Consider the following 21,629-nt stretch of genomic DNA (forward strand, 5'->3'; position numbering starts at 1 on the left):
ACATATTTAGAATATTGCACAGTCCAAATCCACAACTTTGGACTCTGCAATTCTTAAAACCGTAATGTTATATCCCTAACATACCAATCCACCAGGTATATATATGCCACTACATATTCCATAGCTTCTTAATAAACCAACTCCTAGCCCAGATTTTCCCACAATTTCGCAAACTTTCTATATGACCCTGATCTTTGAATATATTTCCATTCACATTCCTTAACCCTATTTAATTTACAAAGTAAATGCTGAAAAGTTGGGATAGCACTATTTCGCCATCATTGAAGAATTAGTGACGAGCTACCAAAACCAGAATATATATTCGTTTTTTTTTGCAGTGGATTGGCTATTAGATCTGGTTAATATCCCAACACAGCAGTCTGAATGTTTAGGGTTTGCTTTATTTTCAATCTATTAATAATGTACCATTTAATTTCACCCCAAAATTCGTTTAACGTTGGACAATCCCAGTTGATATGTGTCCACTTTCCTCCTCCCTTCATATTACAACGAAAGCAGTTTGCAGATATCTGGGAATTTATCTTATGTAAAAAGCCTGGCGTTCTATAGAGGAGCCACTGAGTATAGTAGAGCATACGTCAGAGATTGACTGCTTTCAATAAGGAGTAGTTAAACCTATTGATCTGATCCCAGGCTAAGGTGGTGATCTGGAGCCCTTGCAGGGATTGCCATTTTTTCTGAGCTTTCAGACACAGTTTACCTGCCTCCTGACTTCGTACCAGAGAAACCCAACTGCTGATCGTTTTACGTTTTTGGGACCTAACAGCTGCCCTGTAATCTCCCTTATTTTACTAATATATATGGATTAAGGTCCTGCGGGAAATATCTAATTCTATAAAGGACCATTGCAGAATTGTTTTACTATGTTCAATGCTCGGCTCTATGTCGATCCAATGTTTCCAGTTCCCATTTAAAAAATCCCATATTTTATTTAAAAAAAAGTTTTCTCCATTTAGATATACCGGTCTTGTTTAACAATGGTTCTTGGTCTATATATATGTCTGATAGCAGTGTTTCCCCATTAATAATAGGAATGCATAATGGCTAAAGAGTTGTTTCTTGCGCTTGATACTTCATTGTATCTCCAAACACTAATGAACACCTATTCTCCTACTCGTTCCCTCCGCTCCTCTTCCCAAATTCTCTTTACGGTTCCAAAGTTCAGACTGTCCAGAATGGGCGGTGGTAGGTCGTTCAGCTATCCATGGCCTAAGTTGTGGAACTCCCTTCCTCTGAGCATTCGTTCCGAGGACTGCTATGCTCGCTTTCGTAAAGCTGTCAAGACCTGGCTTTTTAATCAATAATTGAGTTTTCTTTGTGCCTTTTGCTAGCTGAAATTTCTTAGCGCCGGGAAACCCTGTCGGGTAGCTGTCGTGCTTTAAAAGCTCGATAAATAAAATTAATAAATAAAATTGTAATGTTTTATATCTAACTTTTTGGGGAGTTCTCGTTAAGTGCATAAAATCCTCAATATCATATTCTTAGTGGATTAGATATAAAAAGAAATTGTCATATCTTTTAATAATTACAACTTTAATTGATCTATAGATGATATGTGCAAAATTTGCAAAGTAGTATTCTCTCAAGTCAGGAAGAGCTAAACCTACTTCTTCCCTAGTTCTATACACTACATCAATAGCTAGACATGATACTTTATTTGCCCAGATAAATGTAGAAAACAGGCCTTGCATTTCCTTAAAAAATGTCATCTGAACGACATTTGGAATGGCTAAAAAAAAAAATTACACAAGGGTAAAATCATGATACGAATAACTGCACCCGGCCTATTATTGAAATAGGCAGATCTTTCTATTTTATAAATTTGTCTTTTATCTTATTGATTAGAGGGGCATAGTTTAAAATATATAGATCATTGATATTCTCCGCAACAAATATGCCGATACCTCTTAGGCCTAACATTAACCAGCAAACTTAACTCTATTAGTAATGAGTCAGGAACACAGTTACAGAGCAAAATCTCTGTCTTTGCTTTATTTATTCTATACCCTCCAATTGACTGATATTTCCGAAAAATATTAAATATTTGGTTTTGAACTCCTAAGATAGGTTTAAAAAAAAAAGGGGAATTTCATCAGCATACAACTTCATGTTTGTCATGCCGTTCATTGGAGATGTCGAGCTACTGATAGAGCGCATGGCTATAGCACTGGGCTCTTTAAAACAAGCAAAAAGTAATGGAGACAGGCGACAGCCCTGTCTCGTTACTCTAAGCACTTTCAGCTATCAATTTTATTTGTATTAAGAATTATTTGTGCCGAAGCCCCGTTTATAAAATTTGGAAATTACGCCAATCAATTCAGAAGGAAAAGCAAACTCTGCCAAAATGTAAAAGAGACTCTCCCAGCACACAAGGTCAAAAGCCTTCTCGGCGTCTAATAACATAATTTGAGCCTGGATTTTGTTTTGACTAAAATAGTGTAGGGCTTCAACTAAAAAGTTGTATTAAAAGATAAATGTAGCCCTGCAACAAATCAACACTGGTCTGTGTGTATAATTGACCCTACACAGTTATTCATTCTATTTGCCAGTAATTTAGCTATCATTTTATAATACATGTCCCAAATATTTGAGAAGACACTTACCAAACTGCAATGGGAACAGAACCATGCAGCTTAGTTCATATTTGGCCTAAGAAGTAATAACAAAATTGTGCTTGCCTTCAGGTAAATCCATTGGATCTTGGATAAAGAGATAATTGAATGGAAGACCATGTCCTTCCCAGGCTACCTAACCAAATGCTTTTGGTCTCTCAACTTCCAATGGAGGATCTGCCTCCCTTAACCTACAAGCTATCTACTTGCACAGGAATGCCTTCCCCACTCAGCAGCTGCCCTCCTAGCTTGTTGTCTCCTGTACATTCCCCCTTCTTCACTTTACCTCTCACAGGAGGCCATTTCTAACTGTGCTCTTGAAAAGCATCCATTCCTCGTGCCTTGCTTTCACTCCATGAGGTTTTGGATTATTTGTTGTTGTTTGTGCTTTCCCAGGCAGTCCATTGTCATTCTGCACATGACAATGAGCCGGCTGGTTTTGTGAGCACAGTCAGACTGATCCTGTATACACCAACCCTAACACTGCACCAGTGACCAATCCAGCTCAAGCAAGGACCCCAGTTTATTCCTAGTTATGAAAACAATCATCTCACCAGCTGGCCCAGCAATAGGTCTGACGGTCAACTGTGGAGTCTCTGCCTTTCCTATCTGAGCCTAGCCCCTTACCTGGGCCTCACAGTACTTAAGTCTTGGAGTGTCAAAACTGTCCATTATCACTTTGTAGGACAATTTGCACACACGGAGACATTGTAAGGTTTTTGTGGAGTATTGGGGGATTCTCCTTCTCTAGATTAGTCTATTTTAAAAGACATAGCTCTGAAACAGCAATCTTAAACAACGGCATCCTTCACAGACGCTGCCTATTAATCACCTCTTTCCCTGAGCCAAAGTGAAGGTCTCACAATATACTTCTGCTTTTTTTCTTTTACATAAAAATATTGTGGCTCTTTTGAGAAAAAGTTAGCAAAGTGATGTCAGAAGATACTGAGAAGTTTTGAGCCTGCTGAAGGTTTTTGAGCAAAGAGCAATAACAGCCTTTTTAGTTTTTGTACACTGATGGAGAGGCAAGCAGTATTCAATTTGAATTCATTTTAATTCAGACAACAATTTATTTGGTGAAAATAATTAATCATAAAACTGGACACTTAAAACATACATCAAAATACATTTCACATTAAGAGCGCACACTATTTCAACAATGGGCAGCCCATTTTAAAAGGGATACCACACCAACACAAATTGACCGGTCTTGCAATCTCTGAAGAAAAAGAAGGGCCTGTTTACACAAGCTAAAATAACGTACTTTCAATGTGGGTAATACAAACACCTGGTATGCATAATATAATATTTGCAGAAAAGATCAAATGAAGTAATGACTGGGGTGGAGGGGAAGCATTGTCACACGGACATACAGGGAAATAGCACCCCCCATTCTGCCCCAGGGAGATGCCAGTCTAAACGCAAACAACAGAGCCCTTTCCCAGTGGTTAACTCTATACTGCAGATAGAGCTCGTTACTAGCACTGGTTTGTAAAAAGCTATGCTTCATTTCTCTTCAACCACCTGTGCTCTAGGTAAGCAAGACACAGCCAACTTGTTTCAGCCTTGTTTGTTCTAGTGGGGTTAGAGAACAAGGAGGGTCTACCCAGGAAAGTGAAGCATGCCTTAATGTAGGGCAGCCATGGGATATTCATCCACTTCTCACATTTAAGTCAGTCAATGATTACTTGCTGGTTAAGCAATATATTGCAAAGGGAGACCAGGGAAGGACCTATGATTTCTAGATCTACAGTCAGTGTATTGCCAGGAAAGGGTCCCACTGAGAGCGAGATTTAATAGAAAGGTTAATAGGAACAATAGAGTACACATATAGCAGGCTGAAATTCAGCAGACACACTGAGAACGATTCAAGATCACAGCCCTTTGTGAATGATACCTCATGCATCACAAAACTAAGACAATGTGTTTACTTTTTTACATAAAAAATAAAGAGAGGGGTTTGCAAACTTCGGCAGAGGGCTCTATGTACTTAGCAGCACACACCGGTTCTAAGACATTTTTACTTCTTCTTTGGCCTCTTACTTTTTTTTGCTGATTCTGTCCACTTACATCCTCCTCTCCTCTCCATGTTCTACCTTTCACCTCAGCTCTTGCCCAGCCTATTGCCTATTCTTGCTGATTCAGTTCCCTTTTACATCCACAGTTTCCATTTTCGCCTCTTCAGCTCTCAACTTTTACCACATATCTTACATTCTCTCTCTTATTCCGCCACTCTTGCTCTACTCTTTACCTCTCATCTTTCCACTTTCTCTTGCGAGTCCTGCCTCACCTGCATCCATATCTCCCTACTCTTTACTTCTCAATTCTCCAGCCACACTTTTATCTTCTCTGCTGGTCCTGTGAACCTAACTTCACCAGTCCCTTTTGCGTGTCCCTTTCATTTTATCTTCTCTTGCTGGTTCTGCACATCTGGGATCCACTTTTCCGATCCTCTCTCCCTCTACCTGCTAACCTCTTACATCTCTTGATGGTTCTTCTCTCTCCCATTCACATATCACCACTGTCTCCCTCTCTCCACTCTGGTACGGCAGACCCAGTCTCTTTTATATCAATACAATACGCATCATCTCTCAACTCTCCCCAATCCCTAATCGTTTTCACTGGTTCTGTCTTATTTACATCCACTTCTCCATTTCCATCCTCCAGAGGATTCTTATCTTTTCTCACTGACTTTGCCCCCTTATATGTTTCTCTCCCTTCAATGCTCTTCTCTTCTTCTCATCTCTCCCCAGTATCTAACCTTAATTTGGGGATTCTGCCCATTCTTGCATCCATCTCTCTCCTAGCGTCGTCCCTTCTCTTTCTGTCTCTCATATCCACCAATCTTTCATACAAGCTCTACACTTCACTTCATCTATCTTTCTCATTATGTCTTTCTACATACTCCTCTAATCATCCACCCCACTCTTTTCCCTCCGCTTAAGTTCTCCAGCTGGTTCAGCTTCTCTTACCTCTACATCTCCAATCAATGTACTACTCTGTCTCAGCTCTTCCTTCAGTCTCCTAACTTTTTTTGTTGATCCGTCCTTTTTACACTGACCTCATGTGTCCTTTTAGCTCCCACCTCTTCTCTCTAAAACCCCGTCTCTTACATTGGCTCACTATTTCTGCTTCTCTTACATCCACCTCTCCCTTCCATGCTCTATATTTACATCTCACCTCTCTCCCCCAGTCTTTTACCTTTCTCAATGTTTCTGTCCCTATTAGACCCACCTCTCACCTCTCTGGTGTACTCGTCTTCTTTCACAACTCCCCAGCCTCTTTCGCTCACTGGTTCTTCTAACTTCTACCTCCCCCGCCTCTCCCTCTCTGCCTTTTATCTGCCCTTGGTGGTCCTGCCCTCTTACATCCACTTCTCACCATTCTCTCTCCCTGTCACATACGTTCTCCTTATGGTTCTTTGATCTCCCTTTCTGTCCATGCACTACTTTTTACCTTCATTTTTTCCCCATCCTCAACTTTTTTTCTCTGGTTCAGCCCATCTATCAAGCACGCCCTTTTCTCCAGCCTCTTCTTTGCTGGTTCTGCCCCTTACATCCACATCCCTGTTCCACGGCTGCTCTCCACCACTCTTCTCTTCCTAGCCTCTTACTTTGTTTCAGATCTCTTCGTTTACATCCACCTCTCTGAAAGGTTTTTACATTTTTGCATTGCTTCTGCCGTCCTAGGATCTCTCTCTTTTGCATGCTATTGTAAGTGGACGTGCAACTGAAAGATCGAGGCAGGAGCCTGACCCTGCTGTGCTCAAGGTCCACTTGGACCCTCGAGCCCAAAATGAGCAGAGCTTTCTCAAGAGGTGATGTGGGCTAGGGGCTACAGCTGCCTACCATGCTGCCTAGGCTCGAATCCCGGCCATGGCTCTGCATACTGTTAATCTACTCAAATCCCTGTGGCAGAAAAAATATTAAAATAGTCTGTGTGTGTTGTTAAGCGCGCTTATGTTTATAGCTAAGGTTTGTGTCATGTAAAACTGCCAAAAATACAATGTGGATCCTGCTTGTCAACCATGCTCTTCATTTAAGATGAAGCATTAGGCTTTAATGTCAAAAATAAATACCTATTTGGTAAAAACAGCTGAGAGATATTTTTAGTGTTCCAGAATTACTGGGCGCAACTCCTGAGTTGCCACAAGGTAATAGGTTCAAGCGTTGCTCCGTGAAGGCAATGGGGCGAGCGGTAATATCCCAGAACCGCTCCAAAAGGGGGACCAGCAAGCTGATCCACACAAATTAGAATAAGCAACTATGCCCCTGCACTAAATCACGTTAGATGGGTCAATAGTAATACTGTAAGTTTGTTTTTAGAACGGTAATGAAAGTATCAGGGCAACTTTAAACATTAAGTGACTCTCCGAGAATTAATACATATAAATCACAATATGTAGGTGGATAGACAGTCTTATTCGTGGTGTGGTCACTTCTGTTTATTGTTCCAAAGCACAGGCCAACACGTGTTTCATCGCAGGGAACAAAACTGCGAATCTTCAGGGCTGGATAGAAACAAAGGTACATTTTTGGGAACATGTTCTCATATCAAACAGGTTTAGGTAGTGACTGAATAGTGTCAACCCAAGTGACACAAAGCATGCCATTTCAGTGACTTTGTGAGAGGTCACTCATTAGGTGATATTTGTGGATAAGCAGTGGGTCAAACGGTCTACATGGACCTAGAAAAACTGGCCGGATCAAACAGTGAAGTGGCAAGGTGAACTAGTGTAGTGCTCTTTATACAACGAAAACTCGAGTGACTTTCCTGTGGTATTTTTATATTAAAAATACGCAAAAAGAGTAAATGGCAGTATAGGTTGCATGCGATTATTTGCCCGACATTTATTTATATTTGTCATATATAGTTATTGCATTATTTAAAATATTTGTCACTTTATATAGTGGACACAAAAGTAGTTTAGGTTCCGGAATAATAATAAGCCTTTAGTCATTCTTAAATCCCTTTAGTGCGAGATAATTACTCTGATGGGTATAGATCCAACCTTTATAACACAGCTATTGGACTATATCTAGTTCACCCGGATGTATAGTGATCCACGCTGTTGTAATGTTAATTAAAAGGGAAAAGGCCAGTTAGTGTGCAGACTCTGTTGAATGTCTGCAAACACATGTAAATGAAACAAGAGCTGGGAAAAGGGAGATATACATTCATTAGAAAAGAGGATATGCTGGGTGCTAATCAGAAAATATTCCAAATTGTGGAGTAAGTTATAAAAGGGCTATCCCTAACTAATTAGTTAGGTGTAGTGGAGGCCATAGTTAGAGTAGTATCTCTGAACGTAAAAAACACTTACCCTTCTCAGTCAAGGAGAATTGAAGTTTGTGTTAGCATAAGCCCAGTCCGGGCGTAATTTGGAAATCTGAATTCGGACTACCAAATAGTGAATTCTGGTAGCAAATGATCTGGAGAATATAAAATGTGTACAACTAAAGTAAAGAGTAAACGCGGCGTTATATTTGAAAAGGTAACTATAAATTTTAACACATGGGGAAGTCTCGATGCAATCACATACCTCGTTGCTTTGTGACTCAAAAAGTAAACCGGGCGGAGAAAAGGCTTCGTGGAAAGGCGGGTACGCCGTTTCGTCCACGTAGGAAGTGCACCTGCAATGTGTAGCCAAAAGTAATAATTAGGTCATACTTCGTGATGCACTAATGCTTGACGGTTAAGGAGGACGGAGTTTGTTCCGCTTAGTTTTGGAATTTGAGACGGGAGCACGCTTACCTAATCAGTGTCAGTCTCCCTCTTAATTTGCCCGGTGCCGTGTATCAAAGACGGGACATGTGACAGGAAGTCTGACCGGAATAAATACCGGTATTCTAACTTAGAACAACTAGACCGTAGATTGACCTCCTTGTTTTCCGAAGTTTTGGAAAATAAAAGAAGAAATACTCTAACCATTGTGGTTATTGAGTGAGATGAGTATTTAGTTACAGATTAGTGTTTATGAAAATCTGTAAACATTAGTACCCAGGTATGTGGGATGGGGCGAAATCAAACGGATTTTTTTGTTTAAAAACGCGTTCTAAATGGCCATCCTTTATTTCATCAATACTTTCTTTCCTATAAATTGTTATTTGAGTGTAATATTTCAGAATCATGAAAATCGGCATGTGTGTGTCCGATATGTCGAGGAACCATAAAGTTAACATGAGTACATCGATCACATTTATCTCATGTTGACACCCAGCAATTAAATCTGAAGAGAGAAAAGAGGGTGAGTAGGGGCGATATTTCATGGACATTTATATGAAGGTAGTTACGATATATTGACTATACCAACTAGATATTCTAGGACAACCCTCTAATCTGTATTTGGATTATGTTAAGCGCCAATTCTATGTACACAATTTGTGAGTGACATAGACTACACAAAAATTGTTAGGTTAGGACCACAAACGACAACAAACAACGCGGTGCAGTGTAAAGAATGGCGCGTGTAGCCATGACATTGTGATGTTTTTTGTATACAAAACATTATGTATACTTATTCATATAACATGCGCGCAAATCGCTGATCATAAGGTATGAGAAAAAACCCCAAAAAAGTATTATTGAATGGCATACTTTGGTAAGGCTTAGTTGCCCAGAAAAAATTGAAGCTCTGGGTCATAGTTTAAGCCGAACTCTATGCTACGCAGACGCATAATTTAAGTTGCTTCCTTGCGTCTTAACGCCAACTCACGGTTACCCCCCCTTACATGGATTGGCACAGTCTCTATTCCAAAAAATGATACTTGGAAGTCTTCCACGTTGGTTTGGCATTTTGCTACATGTAAGGCTACTGGATATTTTGGGTCCTGTTTTTGAATAGCCCTCATGTGTTCAGATATCCTGTCTTTCAAGGCCCTTATTGTGCTTCCAACATATTTTTTGCCACATTTGCATTCAATGATGTAAACAACAAACTTTGTAGTGCAATTGATGTTTACACTAATGTCATATGTTTCTTCGGAAGGGCCCTTAAAGTGCTTAATTTTGTGTTTTGCCCACTTACACATAGTGCAGAAACCACATTTGAAAAATCCATTGCTGTGTTGGGTTAACCAGTTAGGAGCCATGTCAATGCGAAGGACCGTAGGACTAAGTCTATTCCTTAGTGTTTGCCCTTTTCGAAAAGTGATCTGTGGGGTTTTTGGGATCATTTCTTTTAGTGCCGTATAATTTTTTAGCAGACACCAGTGTTTGGTCATGCTGTTCCTGATCATGTGATGAAGTGCGTTGAATTCCGTGATAATTCTCACTGTATTGTCGGTCGATTTCTGGTTGTCTTTCTTGATCAAGGTATCTGGTCTCTTGATTTTGTTCAGTTTCCTTTTGGCCTTGTTAAGGATCGTTTTCGGGTAACCACGTTTTTCAAATCTCATGTGCATTTCCTCCAATGTGGTATTAAGTTCGTCATCCTCACTGCAGTTGCGTCTTGCACGGAGGAATTCTCCAAACGGTATTGATCTGATCTGATGGAAAGGGTGAAAGCTGTCTGCCCGTAGGATAGCATTGCAGGATGTAGGTTTCCTGTGAAGTTTACTCTGCAGAGTGTTCCCTTTCACATAGAATTCTAGGTCGAGAAATTCTATTTGAGACTTACTGTGTGTCTATCCACCTACATATTGTGATTTATATGTATTAATTCTCGGAGAGTCACTTAATGTTTAAAGTTGCCCTGATACTTTCATTACCGTTCTAAAAACAAACTTACAGTATTACTATTGACCCATCTAATGTGATTTAGTGCAGGGGCATAGTTGCTTATTCAAATAACTATTTGGTGGCTGAATTGCACAGCAAGAAACAGGAAAATCTAGGATCAATCACAGCTTCCCTGCTTGACCAAAGGGTGTGATCCTAGTAAAATGGTTTATTTCGCTAACATCCATTTTGTTCATTATCACAAATCAGAGCACTTTCAAATACATGTATTCAGGTGTGCGCTGTACAGACACTCATTGTGTTTGATGTAATAGACTATAAGAACAAGTTGCTTACCTTTAGAAACGCTTTTTCTGGTGGATAAAGTATCTGCCTGTGGATTCCTCACCTTTTGAATTACCCCTTGCGCACCATTCCACAGAAACTTTTATCATAGTTCTCCCACGTCAACGAGGAGGTCACAATGGCACGGCTCCTCTTGCGACTCCGCGGGACGTCTTCGGAACCATAAGAAGTCCTTGTTGGCGTGCTGATGTCAGTTCCACCCATTTTTCCCATGCCTTTGAGGCAAACAGGTGAACCGACAACATTTCACAAGGATATACAGAATACAAAATATGCACATACTATTCAAGAAGAAAGGAAAGGCCAATGCCAATAAATACAAGACTGTCATACCCCAAATTCTTTTCAGTATAAGTAGGTAGACAAAGGGGAGGTGGGTGGGTCATTCAGGAATCCACAGGCAGATACTGTATCCACCAAAAAAAGCGTTACCAAAGGTAAGTAACTTGTTCTTCTGATGGAAACATCTGCTTGTGGATTCCTCACCTTTTGAATTGAATCCCCAAGCAGTCTTGCTACCGAAGGTGGGTGTCCACCTACCTATACTAAAAAAAACCTGCAGCACAGAATGTGAAAAATGGCCGTCCCTCCTCACCTCCAAATCTAAGCAGTAATGCTTCACAAAAGTGCAGAGGGAGGCCCAAGTTGCTGCCTTGCAGACCTCTACACGAGGGACACCTCTAGCCAAAGACGAAGACTTCGCTCTAGTAGAAAGAGCTCTAATACCTTCAGGCGGCTCCTTCTTGGCCAAGGCGTAGTACATCTTGATGCACAGGACAGCGTTCGCTTGTTGACAGCCTTGCTTTTCATTTTTCCCACGTAATCAATAAAGAGCTGGTTGTCCAGGCAGAAGTCCTTAGTTCTGTCCACGTAGAAGCTGACCACCCTCTTAGGGTCCAGGCGGTGAAGTCTTTCCTCCTCCTTGGAAGAATGAGGGGGAGGATAGAAAGTGGGTAAAGTGCTGGACTGAGCTAGATTAGAAGGAGTAACCAACTTAGGCAGGAAAGCAGCTCTGGTCCTGAGAACCATCCTAAATGCATGGACAGAGATGAAAGGAGGATAAGAACTAAGAGCCTGCAGCTCACTAACCCTCATGGCAGAGGTAATCGCAATCAGAAAAATTGTTTTGAATGAGAGCAGCCTCAACGGACAACTATGTAGAGGCTCGAAAGGAGACCCAGATCAGGAAAGAAGAATTACATTTAAATTCCACTGAGGCATAATAAAAGGAGTGGGAGGAAATCTATTAGTGAGACACTTAATGAATCTCATGACTATTGGTGACTTGAACAACAATGGTTGGTCTGGCAAACAAAGAAAGGCTGACAAGGCCGACAAGTAGCCCCTAACAGTTGCTACAGCACAACCCTGTAGAGTCAAAGAAAGAGAAACACTAAGAATATCAGACAAATGGGCCTTTAAAGGATCAATTGAACTTTCTCCACACCATTTAACAAACCTGGCCCAGCTACTGGAATAGACACATTTGGTGGTGTACAAACATATACAGGGAGAGGAGGGTCAAAGGGAAAAGATTAAAGACCTACTACTGGTTCATTTCCCCAACAACATCATATGAATCACAAACAAGAACCCAGGAGGTCTATGAGCCATACATTGTAGTGGCCATACTGACAAATCTTCCACTATGTCAGTTGGTGCTGCAGTCACCAACTGACATAGTGGAAGATTTGTCAGTATGGCCAGTACAATGTATGGCTCATAGACCTCCTGGGTTCTTGTTTGTGATTCACATTTGGTGGTGTGTCTTCTGGCCGATAAAATAACATCCACCACATCCGGAGTGAGAGAGAAAGAACTCAGGTTGCCTTGTTCAATCTCCAAGCATGAAGTTGCAGGCTCTGGAGGTGGGAGCGTAGAATCTGCCCCTGCGATTACGAGACGAGGTCTGCCTTGATGGAGCGACAGAGCGGAGGGTGCGATGAGAGGAGAAAAAGCTCTGTGCACCACACCCTTCTTGGCCATTCCGGTGCAATCAGTATGACTTAGGCCCGGTCTTGGCGAATCTTCCTCAGAACCAGAGGAATCAAGGGTATGGGAGGAAACATGTGAAGAAGCTGAACCCAAACTAGCTGAAACACCTCCCCCAACGCTACCCACATCGGATGCTGGAGACTGCAAAACGATGGGTTAGTTCGCATTTTCGGGAGTGGCAAACAGGTCCAAAAATGTGGTGGACCACTTCCGGATGTAGACGCTACTCGTAATCGGCCGAGTATTGCTGACTGGGACTGTCCGCACACACATTCAGCACCCCGGACAAATGATTTGCAATTGCACAAATCTGTTGGTCCTGAACCCAGGACCAGAGCCGCAAAGCCTCTCTGCTGAGACAATACAACCCTACTCCTCCCTGCTTGTTGAAGTACCACATCGCTGTAGTGTTGTCCGTCAGAACCTAAACTGACTGACCGCAAAGGGAGGGAAGAAAAGCCTTGATAGCCAAAAGTATTGCCTGCAGTTCCAGAAGATTGATGTGAAACAATTTTTCCCCTGGCGACCAAAGGCCCTTGATCTCAGATCCCCTAGCTCAACACCTAGAATGGAGGCATCCATTATCACTGTGGCCACCGGTGAAGGAGGTTGAAAAAGCTCCGCTTGAGACAGAAACAGTTCTGCTGCAGTGTCTCCAGAGATTCTGACCAGCTACCTCAGATCTATGTTGTGTTGAGACCACTGTCTGCAGAGACACCCCTGGGGTCCCCCCATGTGCAAGCGTGCATGGTTGACCAACAATATGCAGGAAGCAAACAGACTGTGCAGACGCAGCACCTTCAGGACGGGAACAGTAGCTCCAATTTGAAACAGTGGAATCATAGCCTGTATGTCCAGAATCCTCTGAGGAGGTGGGAAGGCACGACTCACTGTAGTGTCCAGTACTGCCCCTATGAATAGGTTGCGCTGAGAGGGCACCAAGGGAGATTTCGGTAAATTTATCGAAAAACAAGTCGAACAGCAGCCGAGCTTTTACTTGTAGATGATGAAGCACCATCTCTCGCGACTTTGCCTTGAGCAGCCAGTCATATAGATAGGGGAAAACAGGAATCCCCAACCATCTGAGATGTGGTGCAACCACTGCCATCATCTTCATGAAGACCCATGGTGCGTATGTAAGACTGAACAGAAGGACTGCAAACTGATATTGTTGAAACCCCACCGTAAAACAGAGATACTTTCGATCCGACTTGGGGATAGGAATGTGAAAATATGCATCCTGTAAATTGATTGACACCATCCAGTCTTCCTGCTGCAGCTCCAGAAGATCCTGAGCTAGGGTCAACATCTTTAACTTCTCCTGTTTCAGGAAAAAGTTCAAAACCCTGAAGTCTAGGATCGGCCTCAATCAGCTGTCATTCTTGAGAATCAGGAAATACTGGGAGTAGCATCCCTGACCCCTTTCCTGCTCAGGAACCACCTCTAGCAAACCTTTCTGAAGCAAAGACAGAACCACCTGCTACAGAAGCAACAGATGGTCCTCCGAACACCAACCCTGACACGGGGGGAATGGAGGGGGAAACTCCAGGACATGAAGAGCGTACCCATTTTCTACAAGATTCAAAACTCAAAAATCTGATGTAATAGATTTCCAATTTTGTAGAAAATGGGACACCCGAACACCTACGGGACCAACATGCTCCAAGATGGGGATCTATTGCTGCTTCCCTGCCGTGACAGTGGTGGGGGCAGGGGGGGAGGAGGAGACCTATTGGTGAGCAAACCCTCACAGACTACCTCTTTCCTTCCCTCTGTATGATCTATACAGTGGGTTCTGTTGTTGCAGCCTTCCCAAAGCCCCGAAATCACCGGTAACCAAAACCCCTAGGCTGAGATTGCAATCCTAAGGATCTAGCAGTAGCTCTGCTATCATTAAATCATTGTAGAGCTGAGTCTACCTTGGTCCCAAGGAGTCTAGAGCAATCAAAGGAAAGATCTAATAGCGTGGCCTGGACGTCCACAAAGAAGCCTGACCCTCTCAACCAGGCGTGGCTCCTAATTGCCACCGAAGAGCCCATTTCCCCGGCAATGGAGACTGGCGTATTGAGCCTGGACTGGATCACCTGACTGGCTGCAACCCGAGTGTCCGACTGTACCTCCGCGAAGTGTCCCCGGACATCTTCTGGCAGCTTAGGTATCACCTTCTTAGCTGAGTCTATCAATGCATGGCTGCACCACCCCAACAGGCACGTGGCATTAGTTGATTTCAAAACCATGCTGGCAGATGAAAACACCTTTTTAGCAGACTGTTCTAGCTTCTTGGAATCTCTATCTCCCTGAGTGGAGGGAAAGGAACTTGAGGGTCGCTTAGAGGAACACAACGCTTGAACTACCAAGCCTTCAGACGAAGGATGAGACGATAAAAATGCTGGATCTCCAGGCGCAACCTTATAACGCCTTCCCACCGTTCTGGACACAGGAGGGGGAGACATTGGCTTCTGCCATACCTCCAAAATTGATACGGTCAAGGCTTCGTTGAATGGAAGCAAAGGTTCCATCGCTGATGAAGGGGTGTGCAGTACCTCACTTAAAATGTTAGACTTGACCTCGCAAGTTGGCAACTGCAAATCCAGAAGGTCAGCCGCCTTCCTTATGACTGAATGGTATGAGGCCACCTCCTGAGAAAGAAGAGCTTTGGAAGAAGAGAGCTCCCTCTCTGGTGATGTGTTCAAACCACTGGTTTCTTGAAAACCTTCAAAGTCATCCAGAGGAACCAGTATCTCTCCTTCCTCGACTTGCTCCAGGTGCTCCTAGAATTGCTCCTCTTTCAAAAGCCTCTGAGCCCCCCTCCTCGATCACATCTTTGGAATCGGTGTTGGCTGCGCCAGATGCGGTGCCGGTGACCTCAAAGCCGGCGTCGGTGAAGGCCCTTCAGGAGCAGCCAGCGGCGCTGCACAAAGTCGAGACAGCGCCTGACCAGAGCCCGACAGCGCTGGAGAAAAGTCCATCCTTCCCTTCTGGCTGGGACGGAATTGGCGTTGAGAACCTCGGCGTCAGGAGAGGCAAAGATAGGAGTCATCAGCATGAATGGTTCCTGGGCATAATGCTGGTGAACGCCCAAATTATAGGAAAGCGGTCTCATGGGGCCAGCCGTGCATATACATTGCATTCAGGAAATGCCATGGATCCGTACCTGGAGCCAGGAAGCTTCCCTGGGTGCCGGAGAGTCCCTCAGTGCCGGGGAATGCACCAGAATCACCTGCAGTGAAGGAGAAATGTCATCCTTCCTATAACGTTGTTGGATCAGGGACACCGACTTCGATGACTTGGCCTTTGGAGAGTGACGCTTGAACCCATGATTCTGCTTCTTCTTATGGTTTTTGGACAACCTCAAGGTGTGCGTAGTCGGCGACTTCAACCTCGACTTAGTCCTTGTCTGACCTCTCTTCTCCTTCCTCGTCCAGGGCTATAAGAACTGCGCCTCCCTCTCTTAGAGGGCCTTCGGACTCATCCGAAGACACGACGAGCATCCCTCAACATCGAGTTCTGACGACAGGCACCAAAGGCAATCTTCTGGTGATCCGTGACGAACATATTGCCCCCACATTCCCTACAGGGTTTAAAACCAGGCTTCTTCTGAGTAGCCATCGTACAGAAACAGTTTACAGACAACTGCAACAATGTAGACCACAAAGAAATGGAGAGTCCTAGAAAAACAGTTACGCGTCGATGGCACGGAAAAATGGGAACGGACGTCAGCGCGCCAACGAGGTCTTCTTATGGCTCCGATGACATCAGACGGAGTCGCGTGTGAAGCCGTGCCATTGTGACGTCCTCATCGATGTGGGAGAGCTATGAAAAACGTTTCTGAGGAATGCTGCGCAAGGGGTAATTCAAAAGGTGAGGAATCCACAGGCAGATATGTCCATCAGAATTTTATTCCATGTTTAATAAGAATCTAGCCCTCATATAGGGTGCACATGAACCCTGACGTGCCTCTTGGAGCCACTGGAATTATGTGATTTTGTGGTTGGTACCGTTTCCACATATTTTTGGATTTGCTGCATTTGCCACATAATACATAATCTGCTGGATAATCTGCAGATTTTTGCAAAACATTCATTTGTTTCTAGCATAAACTAATCAAAAGTTAAAACAAAAAAAAGCAGCAACACATGTTGCAGTGCAGCGGAAAGCCTTTTGCAAAGGTTGACTGGTCATCCTTCTGTCGCTCCTACTGTATTTGGGTGTCAAACTGGTACTAATGAGGTGAAACCTTTCCCCAGATAGTATTAAAATGTACAAATGACAAATACATGAGGTAATACTATCACAAAATGTGCCGCACAATGTCACATAATATGCCTTTTCTTGTTGCATAATGTGGTAAACACTGCCGCATAATTCGGTCCTCCCTTGTCGCACAATTCCAGTTTACTAATATCATTATCATCCGCCCAGATGAAGGAATGTTTCTGATTGATTTTTAAAAACTCTCACATTTAGCAAATACATCTCACTGCAGGTATATACTCTGATGTACTAAGGTAAAATGCTCCTGCATGTTAAAGAAATATGTTTTTTTGAATCTTGATGACATCTATGGGTTATTCCTGTTAATTTGTTACATCTTTCACCTCATCTCTATCCCAGACTTTAAATGATTCTGCCCATTTCATACACTGCTCTTCTTCCCTCCCTTTACCTCCATCCTCCTGGCTCCCTTTCCTTCACCCTACGATGCTAATACAGATTGGTGATGGAACATGATTCTTTATTTTGTTGTGAGCCTTACAGGACACCCTGCTTTTCATTCAAGCAGGTTTAACTTCACACCTAAGGGCAATTCAAGTAAGTATCTAATCACTTATCATGCAGATGCAGCAATTAGATTTCTGAAGCCCTTTCAGTCAATGGGTGCGGGGTCTGGGGCAGGGGGCTTACTTCCTTGTGCCTCATAGCTATGCATCACCACTGCTCCCAGGGCCAAGTAACACTGGAGTCATTTTTTTTAAAGGCGTTGCTGGGGTGTGAGGTCCGTGGTTGTGAGCAGGAGACGGGCCCTGGACAACAGCAGCCCACAGTGTCCATGCATAGCGCCAGCCCTGCGATCTTCTTCTAAACACTGCAATATCCCCAGATTGTAAACTTACTATTTTCTAATGCTTGATTTCATCCTCCATTTTCAGAAACATGGAAAAATCTAGAAGACATATGGACAGTTGCAAATTACTAATTCTTACCTCCAAAATGTCATGCAAAGTCTTCCGCTGTGTAGCTGATCTTTTAAGCAGGATCTTGAGGAAAAAATCGAATATGAAATATAATTAGAATTATTTATACAGACAACGTCTGCACATATCAGAACCTACAGAGGCAAAGTTAGCATAATTGTGTGTTTAAAGTTTTGAAATATAGTGTGTTTACATTTTGTCACACACACACTTCTGGGATACAAATACAGTTCCTTACCTTGTTTGATAATGAAATGTAATTTTGTTGAGCAGCCCCTGTACTATATACTGTTGTAATGTGAAAGCACTTTGCTGCCCAAGTGGCTAGTTCATGCTATGTAGATTTGTATCTGTTGGGTACGGAATGCTCTCTGCATGGTTTCAAAGCATGTTTCCCTGCCCTGAGTACCTGACTGCATGCATATCTGATATCCTTTCTAGGTCTTGCCTTGGCATCACTTGCCTTGTCTCTTCGAGACATGATGTATTCAGAATATGGGCATACACTCATCTTTGTGATTTCTCCTTTTACTGTCCTTTGTAAATGGCTGCTTTTCATTGGTTGATATGGTCACTAGTCCCTCCTCTTTTTCTTTGAGGACTGCCCCTCTTACATGTGCTTATACGCTTTCATGCTATCAACCATGCCTTGTGGGCACCTTTTTTGGGTTGGCTTTTCTTTTTTTGAGATAACACACACAGCATTAGCATTTCTCTGTTTCCTAATAAGACGTGGGCGCTGCTAATCAGACGCAGACCCAGGGCACCTTTTTGGTGCACTTCCCCCCTCCCCCTTTGGCATTCGAGCGGCATTTGCATTTCCTTGTTTAGTTTCATCAGAGCGGTATGAGGGTGCGTGTTCCGTGCACTTCCCCCTCCTGCTTTGGCTTTCGAGGGGGGTTTGCATTTCTTCTTTTTCTAATGCTCCACAACAATCCTAGATGCGTTTACATTTAATTGTTATCCTCTGCTTTTTAGGTCTCGCTGAGCCAACGCGCATGCGTTGCTCTGCGAGAGTTAAGTAGGAACTTTCAAAAATGCTCCCAAAGGCTGCAGGCGGATGAGGTACAGTTCATGTGCGCCGGGCGCACGCACCATTTGTCACTCTGAAGCCTTTGGGAGCACTATCGAGGCCGCTTTAATGTTCTCAGTGAGCCGCGTGGCCACTGAGAACATCAAAGCGGCCGTGAAAGTACTCACCATTTGCCACCCCCTCCCTTATCTCAATTCCTGCTTGTTTTTTTTCTTCATGTTTTCTGTTCTGGCTCAGGCCCGAAAATTCTTCCATTGACTTGACGGGGTCTGCTTGCCTGCTTGTAGGCTAGAGGGTGCGTTTTCGAGTGCAGTACTACCCATCATATAGTTTAGAAATTGTCACTTCCTGTGCGCACCTAGTAAATACAGTGGAACTAGGCATACAAGGCTCATTGTTTGCTGGCGAATAGTTCCGATTTCTAGGACACCCGATCTGTTCTTTTCTTTTAAGTTCTCTGACTGAGAGGGTTATAAAGGCAGACCTAAGCTTTCTCTTGCTCCTCTTTAGTTTAACAGGAGGTCGTTGTATGGTTAGAATGCACATTCATTTTAAATTAATAACAGCAAATACAAATATTCCGCCTATTGAATTCTTGTAGCATTGTCTGCAGCTACACCCAGTACTTGCTCTGTTAGCCTGTACGTATATTGCATTTCTCTGCAACTGTCAAGATATGTGTGGTGCTTGTCACCTGCCCCAAATAATGCTGGTTCTCTGCACCCCCATGCAGCGTTTCGTTTCTGGGCCAATTGTCTATTGAGTAGCGAAATCAACGCAATTACATTTTTAAAGAAATGCATGTTTTATTCATATAGATCGTCAAATGCTAAATAATAAAAATCCAAATGTTTCCATTCATATTCGAGCCCATGAATAACATGTAAAATAGAATATGCTGACAAAACCTTATCTTTATTCCGTACAGTATCTTTGCACTTTACCCCTTGTGACCACCCGACTCTGCAGTGTTTGTGGGGACCATTTAGTGCCCTCTGCCTGTGGTGATCGAGGCAGGCTCCTATGTAAACGTGCCTCGAACCTGCCCTGATTCTTGAGCTCCTCCTTCCAGAAAGCCCACCTCTAGAAACTCCCAAGTTGTCAGATGGCTGTTATTTTGCATATGGTGCCTGCTGTTGGGTGTGAACTTCTTCCATACGCTCCCTATTGTCCAATATCCATTTGGTGCGCAGGTTACTTCTTGTTGGACATCCTTTGGTTGTACGCACTCCATGTAGTGGATTGCCCGTTAATTGCAGCCCACGCTTGCATGATCTCCAATTGTTGCAGAAGCTTCCTGATGCAGAAAATTCATCTTTTGCAAGATACATGCGAGCCACACAAGCTCCCTGATGTATAAAATACATTTGTTGCACACGCTTCCTGTTGCCTAATGTGTATTTCTTGCACATAACTACCATTTGTTGCAAAAGCTTCCTCTTGTCTGATATTCATTACGTGCACCAGTTCATTGCTGTGGGATGGTCAGTTTTTGTGTAAATTTACAGTAGTAGCACGCCCCTATGTTGTCCGTTGTTCTTTTGTTTCAGAAGCTCCCTGCTATTTGTTGCAGACCCTTCATGCTACTGGTTGTCCGCTCTGAAGCTCCCTGTTATGTATGCGATGTCTATCGCCCTCACTCTATCTGCCTATCTATCGCCCTCACTCTATCTATCTATCGCCCTCACTCTATCTATCTATCTATCTATCTATCTATCTATCTATCTATCTATCTATCTATCTATCTATCTATCTATCTATCTATCTATCTATCTATCTATCTATCTATCGCCTTCACTCTATCTATCTATCTGTCTATCTATCTATCGCCCTCACTTTATCTATCTATGTATCCAACTATCGCCCTCACTCTACCTATCTTTCGCCCTCACTCTATCTATCTATCGCCCTCACTCTATCTATCTATCGCCCTCACTCTATCTATCTATCTATCTATCTATCTATCTATCTATCTATCTATCTATCTATCTATCTATCTATCTATCTATCTATCTATCTATCGGCCTCAGTCTTATCTATCTATCTATCGGCCTCACACTCTCTATCTATCTATCTATCGGCCTCACACTCTCTATCTATCTATCTATCTATCTATCTATCTATCTATCTATCTATCTATCTATCTATCTATCTATCTATCTATCTCACTCTATCTATCTATCTCCCTCACTCTGTCTATCTATATATCTATCGCCCTCACTCTATCTATCTGTCGCCATCACTCTATCTATCTATCTATCTATCTATCTATCTATCTATCTATCTATCTATCTATCTATCTATCTATCTATCGATCTATCTATCGATCTCTCTATCTATCGCCCTCACTCTATCTATCTTTCGTCCTCACTCTATCTATCTATCTATCGCCCCCACTCTATCTATCTATCGCCCTCACTCTATCTATCTATCTATCTATCTATCTATCTATCTATCTATCTATCTATCGATCTCTCTATCACCCTCACTCTATCTATCGCCTTCACTCTATCGCCCTCACTCTATCTATCTATCTATCTCTCTATCTATCTATCGCCATCACTCTATCTATATATCTATCTATCTATTGCCCTCACTCGATCTATCTATCTGTCTATCTATCTGTCTATTGCCCTCACTCTATCCATCTATCTATTTATCTATCTATCTATCACCCTCACTATATCTATCGCCCTCACTGTATCTATCACCCTCACTCTATCTATCGCTCTCACACTATCTATCTAT

The 21,629-nt window shown here is 42.8% G+C and overlaps 1 protein-coding gene across 1 annotated transcript in view; it reads right to left on the reverse strand.

Annotated features, from left to right (window-relative positions):
- Positions 1 to 21,629, reverse strand: part of CENPK (centromere protein K) — a 431,743-nt gene that overhangs the window by 84,397 nt on the left and 325,717 nt on the right. The window contains exon 10 of the mRNA XM_086960693.1: positions 17,858 to 17,911. Coding sequence (XP_086816819.1) covers positions 17,858 to 17,911 — 54 coding nt within the window. The remainder of the gene's footprint in view (positions 1 to 17,857; positions 17,912 to 21,629) is intronic.

Source organism: Lissotriton vulgaris, chromosome 3_1 (assembly GCF_964263255.1).
Source record: "Lissotriton vulgaris chromosome 3_1, aLisVul1.2, whole genome shotgun sequence".
Lineage (NCBI taxonomy): Eukaryota > Metazoa > Chordata > Amphibia > Caudata > Salamandridae > Lissotriton > Lissotriton vulgaris.